Source organism: Colletotrichum chrysophilum (assembly GCF_026319265.1).
Source record: "Colletotrichum chrysophilum strain AFK26 chromosome Unknown scaffold_100, whole genome shotgun sequence".
Taxonomy (NCBI): Eukaryota; Fungi; Ascomycota; class Sordariomycetes; order Glomerellales; family Glomerellaceae; genus Colletotrichum; species Colletotrichum chrysophilum.
In genome coordinates this window covers 26,808-33,570 of record NW_026517387.1, presented here as the reverse complement: position 1 = coordinate 33,570, position 6,763 = coordinate 26,808, and the positions used below count along the sequence as shown (strand labels likewise).

General features: G+C 50.7%; 3 protein-coding genes across 3 annotated transcripts; 2 read left to right on the top strand and 1 right to left on the bottom strand.

The window, feature by feature from the left end:
• Nucleotides 1-335: 335 nt before the first annotated feature.
• On the top strand, nucleotides 336-1,337 carry COL26b_009894 (uncharacterized protein; the record flags this gene model as incomplete). The annotated part of the gene is made up of 2 exons (XM_053182609.1): nucleotides 336-617; nucleotides 678-1,337. The coding sequence occupies 2 exons, from the start codon at nucleotides 336-338 to the stop codon at nucleotides 1,335-1,337; spliced, it is 942 nt and encodes a 313-aa protein (XP_053033417.1).
• Nucleotides 1,338-1,652: 315 nt separating this feature from the next.
• Nucleotides 1,653-1,925, bottom strand: COL26b_009893 (uncharacterized protein; the record flags this gene model as incomplete). Its single annotated transcript, XM_053182608.1, has 2 exons — nucleotides 1,653-1,848; nucleotides 1,915-1,925. 2 exons carry the CDS (start codon nucleotides 1,923-1,925, stop codon nucleotides 1,653-1,655), a joined length of 207 nt encoding a protein of 68 aa, XP_053033416.1.
• Nucleotides 1,926-3,912: 1,987 nt separating this feature from the next.
• Nucleotides 3,913-5,088, top strand: COL26b_009892 (uncharacterized protein; the record flags this gene model as incomplete). Its single annotated transcript, XM_053182607.1, has 1 exon — nucleotides 3,913-5,088. One exon carries the CDS (start codon nucleotides 3,913-3,915, stop codon nucleotides 5,086-5,088), a length of 1,176 nt encoding a protein of 391 aa, XP_053033415.1.
• Nucleotides 5,089-6,763: the final 1,675 nt, after the last annotated feature.

The following is a 6,763-nucleotide window of genomic DNA, read 5'->3' as shown; positions in this document are numbered from 1 at the left end:
AAATTGGGTAGTCGCTAAGTGTTTTGGTGGTCGCTGTCGATTTCCACTGCACAAGCATATTAATTTTTGATGTGCTTGGCTCTGCAGAATGCTTTGAAATGATTTCTTCATCATCCATGGTGGAAGTCGCTCGCGAGAAGCGAAATGCCGAACAGGATGGAAGTCCATCTATATATATTCAGCTGGTATAGTCCACTAAAATGACATCAGACTCACAACTCCACAGCAAACCCATCAGAACATCTACCTTTGTTCCTACAGCTTCTCCTACTGCCCAAATTACCTCATCACGACTACAAATCAGTATAACAACTTCTGACTCCTAAGTTCTCGACATGTCGAGCCAATCTATCAACCAAAAGTCCATACTTGTCACCGGCGCAACCGGTAAACAAGGTGGCGCTGTCATCTCAGCTCTCCTGGAGGCTGGTGCTGGAGATACGCACACCATCCTTGCTGTCACACGCAACCCCGCCGCAGCATCAGCAAAAGCTCTCGAAGCGCAGGGAGTTAAAGTCTTCAAGGGTGATCTCAACGACGTTCCAGCCATCTTCGCCTCAGCAAAGTCAGCATTGGGCGGCTCAACGGCAGAAATCTGGGGCGTGTACAGCGTGCAAGTGAGTACAGTCTGGAGACTTCATGCCGAGCAGAACAGATGCTAACTAGTGTTCCCACAGACGGCCATAGGTCAAGGTGCCTCAGCAGAGTCCGAAGAGAGGCAAGGAAAGGCTCTGATTGACGAAGCTCTCGCCAATAATGTCAAGCACTTTGTCTACTCGTCAATAGACCGCGGAGGTGATTCATCTTACGACAACGTCTTTCCCCAGGTCCAGCACTTCAAGAGTAAATACAACATCGAACACTACCTCGTCGAAAAGGCGAAGAATCAGATGACCTGGACTATTCTTAGACCCGTCGCCTTCATGGACAACATGACACCGGGCATGGAGACCAAAATCATGGCAACCTCATGGAGGGTTGCGGTGAAGGAAAAGCCGCTTCAACTCGTTGCGGTCAAGGATGTCGGTTACTTTGCGGCACAATCATTTCTTCGCCCCCAAGTCTTTGCCAGCAAGGAGGTTCCCATTGCAGGCGATGAGCTTACTCTCGACGAGGCGAATGCAGTATTCAAGAGAAAAATCGGCACGGAGATCCCTGAAACGTTCCAATTCCTTGTGAGGTTCCTTCACTGGATGATCGCGGACTTCGGAGCCATGTACAGATGGTTCTATACTGACGGGTTTCGCGTCAACATCGCCTCAGTGAAGAGACAGCACAGTGGATTACTAAACTTCGAGGAGTGGTTGGAGAGAGAGAGCAAGTTCACACAAAAGTAGAGCATCTGAAGGCGCTGGATTCCTGATTCGCAACAAAACGGAACTGTAATAGGGATAGTGATGGGATTTGGCTGTGTTTGGACAGTGGCTGCTTCACTTAGAACGCTTGCATTTGTAGAATTGATTTATCTGTATTCCTTCGACGCAACGTATTCATGCATCTGATCCTTGAAACGATCAACTATCTGTGTTGATGTGGGTATCCGCAAAAGACTTGCTATATCGGGACGAACTTCTGCAGTTCAAGGACATTTTTCCACGTCGTAGTCCCATCTATCGTACATCCTCCACACCGTGTTCGACTGAGACCATCTTTTAGATGCGATTCGCCGTAGACCACCGGGCAGCCGGAGCGGTCAGGTAGCTCTCGACCTCAACGACTGGCATCGCCCCAAGGGTAGAAGAGCTGGCTTGGGAGTCGAAAGAACGCCGGTTATCATTGCGCTCGGCCATCACGCGCTTCGAGGCCTTGGATGCGGGCGAGATGGAGGAAGAAAAGCGACGGTTCGAGCTGGGAGATTCTCGTTAGTGTCTTGCATAGTGTGAGGTGTTGAGGATCTTGATATAGTTGACATACTTGAAGGCCATTATGACTGATCTTTGGAAAATTCTGGTCTCTCTTGAAAATGATATGGTTTGTGTTCTTCTTGGTCTTGGTTGTTGTGTTGTTGTGGGATCAGGAAATATGCATGACTTGAGTTAACAGGAATTCAGGAGGATTTAAATAACTTCTTCATCCGCCCAGAAGCTAATGATGGTTGTAAAACGCGCCCACGTCATTTACAGCCACAATTAGACTATCACGAGAATCATTTTCCAACTTCAAACTTCATTCATTTGGTTCCGAGAGCCAGCTGACCGAAGATCCCAACATCGCCATCACCGACGACTCCCATACTCAGCATCGCCTCCTAAGGCAACTAAGCGAGGCCCAATGAGCGGCTGCAGGCGTCATACGCCACCTCTGATGACGCTGTGGACGCAGTCTTTACTTCGCGTAGGCGGTGGGCTCATTAACATTCACTTTACCCTGTGCGGCGCAGTCCAATGGTGGTAACGCCCACAATCACCCGGATCGACAAACCCTGGACTGACTTGGACCCTTCTTGCATCACTACGCAGATCGATACCAGGCCTACGTTTGCTCACTTTCAAACGCACGTTACTACTGCCTCATCAGGCACGGGTGTCAGAGATTTGGGGCGATCGCTGCTGCTGCTGCTGGAAGGCGATGTATTCGGGCAACATCAGACGAGCGATTTGCCGCCCCATGAAGGTCTCGCAACAGCCCAAGACTTATGGTCCAGCCGATCACTTCCAAATCGACGTGCAACGATGATGCTATCGAAGAAGGCTCTGGGCTTGATGCACATCAGACATTGCATTTGTCTGAATCTTTGGTTGCGTGAGCATCAAGGTCGGATACCGCAGAAAATCATTTCAAAGCATGAAATTCAACGTGACCTGTGTGTAGTGACCCTACCTTTTAGTAGCGCCATATCTGTCTGGGGCTGATGTCTAGAACTGGCCGACTTACATGCCTACGCTTTCGGTGCCGTCTTTGATCATGGAAAATAACGCATGTTCGACCAAAACGTGATTCTGTAGGTCCATTTTCATGACCATCACTCCCTAGCACTTCCGTGAGACACGCCACTGCCACCCGTGCCAGGTTTCATATGATATTGACTTCTTCCTACATGATCAGCCACTGAAGTCCGGTGGTATCTGCGTCATACAACTTCCGTTTCTTCCGATATTCGATTAGCCAAGACTTTAGGCGAAAGAAAGAAAACTCACGACACGATTGGCATTTTAATCGCCTAGGCGGGGGCAACTGGGACTCAGACCTAGCCTCGGTGGCGCACATCACGCCAGGTAGTGCAGGGCACAGCGCTCTGCAGAACCTTTGGGTTGGTAGAATAGCAAGATAAATTCTCGAAGCGATTGGGACAATACTCTGTTCAGTGCACTCTTGGCTGCCTTTTGAAGCTCTGTCCACCAGGTTACGCGACGTTAATATCACGCCGATGATGAACTAGGAGCGGGTCTTGAACACCGGAAGCTGCCGGCCTGTAAGCAGCGCAGTCCGTCCTTCGATAACAAGACGAGATATGAGAATTTTCTAAAAATGGGCTTTCTTTATGTGTTCTGGACTTCATTTCGAAATGGTCGTCATAAATTCTCCTTTGAATAGCATTATTCTCAAATTAAAGTTGGATCGTGGATATGCAAACCGGAACGCTAGCCTCTTCAGGCGATTCCGGTGGAGGCTCTGGAGCCAGGGTTGAACTGTTCGAGCAGTTCACGACTCGATTCAATGTCACTCACCATCACACAATATCTTGGATATCATATTCAGCAGTCAATATTTCGGATATGGCCGTTGAGGCTAGGGGTGGTTGCCACGTTATCATGGCTACCCGTGAAACAAAACGAAGATTCCAGCTGATGTTATGGAAATGCTCAACAGCACTGGATGTATAAAGACGTCGTTGCTTGCTGCCTTTCCGACTAACTCACGTCTCTCCAAAACACTTCATGCTCAGTCTTAAAATCTTATAAGCCAGCCAAGATGGCACGTCATTCTTTCTATTTTCTTTTACTCGGCATCTTGCCCATCTTCTGTGCAGACGTTGTATCCATTCCTTACGAACTGACGTATCTCCTCCCCGGTACTTTTGAAGGAAGTATATTTGGTGCCTTTGTAGATGGAAACTCGACTTCGGACGACACCAACACTATTTTCGCCGCTGCCAAGAAGGCACCATTCATCTCCTACGACGACGAATTCCTTACCCTCCTTGGACCAAACCCGGAGCCGACGCTCATTGACCAGCGCGAGGAGAACTTTGCTGGCGAGGCTGGAGTTTGGGTGAGCGAGTGCAACGAGGTTTGGTATACGACGTGGATCAACGATGGCCCGACTCGTGTCGAGATCCTGAATCTGACTGACGGCACTATCCGCAATCTGACCACGTCGGAGCCCCTTGAGAACCCTAACGGCGGTTACTACCATCAAGGCCGCGTGTACTTCACCAGCCTTCGTGATGACACCCGCAGCTGGCCTGGCGGTGTCTTCGCCGTAGACGTCGAGACGGGCGAAGTTGAGTGGATCTTGAACTCATACTTCGGCCTCAAGTTCGACGCCGTTGACGATGTGGCATGGGCCACGCAGCCTGGTACAAACAAGTCGTACATGTACATCACCATTCTTCCTTCCGCCGACAGCGTCGTCAGCAACGACACAGTCCCTCAAGGCCTGTGGCGCTTCGACCCCCAGGCTAAGACGCTGCTCCCGGCCATCAGCAGGACCGACTACCCGATTGCCAACGGCGTGCGGGTTTCCAAAGACCAGAAGAAGCTTTGGATCACCGACTTTGGCGGCGAGGAGAGGAGCCGTATTTGGGGGCAGCCTGCCAAGGTGGGCGCGCCTGCCATCTACAGTTACGATTTTGACGAGAACATGTGGCCTGTTAACAAGCGCATTTTCGGTGTTGCGAGAATGCAAGCTCCTGATGGGATTCGGATCGACGACAAAGGAAGGGTCTGGACCGGCGAAGGTGAAGGAGTTGTGGTACGGTCTGCAGAGGGCAAAGTCATTGGCGTGTTCAACGCGTACTACTTTACGAGGGACCCAGTCTCTACGGCAATTGTGCAGTTTGAGTTGGCCGGGTACACTCTGGTCATCTTGGGTATGGATAAGCTTTGGACAGTGAAACTTGCGGAGGTCGTGAATAGCGCGCCCTGAGGGGCCTCGGGCTGGTGAAGTTGTTGGTGCTGGAGCTACGTGTGAGATTGCGAGGTGTAGTACCCAGCTTCAACGATAAACTACAGTTTACTTGACGATGAGGATTGTTAGGATCACGCTAGAATCGGAGGTACACGCTCCACGCAGGTAGAATGAGAAGTTTTCTCTCCGCGTTTCGGTCTATTAAAGCATCCGCTTACCCGATGTCTTCCCCCGCATGAAAGAGAAAACGCCTAACTGGTTCCGCAACTGACCTGCAGTCCCTTGCTCTGAGGCAGTCGTACTTACTTGGGGCAAGTACTTGTTTACGCTCATTACTTCTATGTACATTTGCGCTCGGACGATGGCTTCATTTCAAGATAATCTGCTGTAGAACTCATGGGCATGATTTTCCGGATCAACCATTCGAAGATGCTTGCTATGACGTCCTCGTTCTTCTTGCCAGGAGTTCGAGATGTTAAGAGCGAATACTAACAAGTGCAGAGAGTAGTGACGCAAATACGTTCAAGATCATATCCGATACAGGTACGGCTTTAGGATCTTGGCCCGAGCAAGTCGGCTTTCGAGCCACCAACAAGGCTACAGACTGGAACCATATCGAGGGGCATCAGGAACGCCCGGACATATTCTGACAAGCAAACCCAGTCTAAGCTCCATGTTAGTTCGATGAGGATTTATAGTACAGAGGATAACCCCACGGGGCCTTGACGAGTCTAGGTCCAGCCAAGCCCGCCAAGCTATGGGCATGTTGCGGTGTCGAAGAATCGGAAATTGCTAGAACCCAGCATCCAGTTTTCTTCGTTCCAAGAATCTGGGCGACAATTTTTGACGTGCATGAACTTCATGTAGAACGATCCTGCTGTGACCCCCAAACAGCCGAGGCGCGTCTTTTGGTAGCTGTTTTACAGACCGTTGGTCAAGCAATGTTTAATGCTGTCAGCGAAATCTCCGAAACACGTCATAATCGCCGTCGAGTAAGCGGCCACGTGAGCTGGTGTTTGCGAGAACGAGACAGTAGATGTTGAGAGTTGATGTCGGCTCGGGAAGGGTAGGAAATTTCGAAACGACCAAATCACGTCACGGTCGATAAACTCCGCAAGACTCCGCGCCTTAAAGAGCGTCTTTCGTCGGTCTTATTCCCGGAACAGGGAACCCCCGCCGGGATATGTGTCCGTAACAGGACAAGCTCGCCTAGTCGGTGAGAACTTCATTGGACGATTTTCCCCACGTTGCCTCCCCATACCAGTCCCACATTCCTGCGGAGAAAGGACGCTGAAAATGCTAGGATGGGCAGCTTTCTTTTCCAACGCGGGCCAGGCTCGTGCAGCAACGCCGCAGCTTAGATACGGGATAACGGATCTCGCGCGGCACCTGAGGCGAATCAACGCCAAGGCAGCGGGGCGCTCCGGTGAAGACATCGGTCCTATTCTGCGTCTAAAGAGATACCCCAATCGTGCGAGCATTTTCCAAACAAGAGGGATTGCGGGATCCCCTCGGGGAAACGCCTTGGAAACTGGGGATTTCGAACACGAAAGGTACTTGGGATTACCACCTTCGGGGCCCTCCAGGACTCCATGTGACCACCAGGACCCGGCTTTCGGGGACTGGAGCGAATGGAGCAAATGGAGCTGCTCATCACCCTTGGGTCTTTGCTCGTCTTGCCCCGGGATGCAGG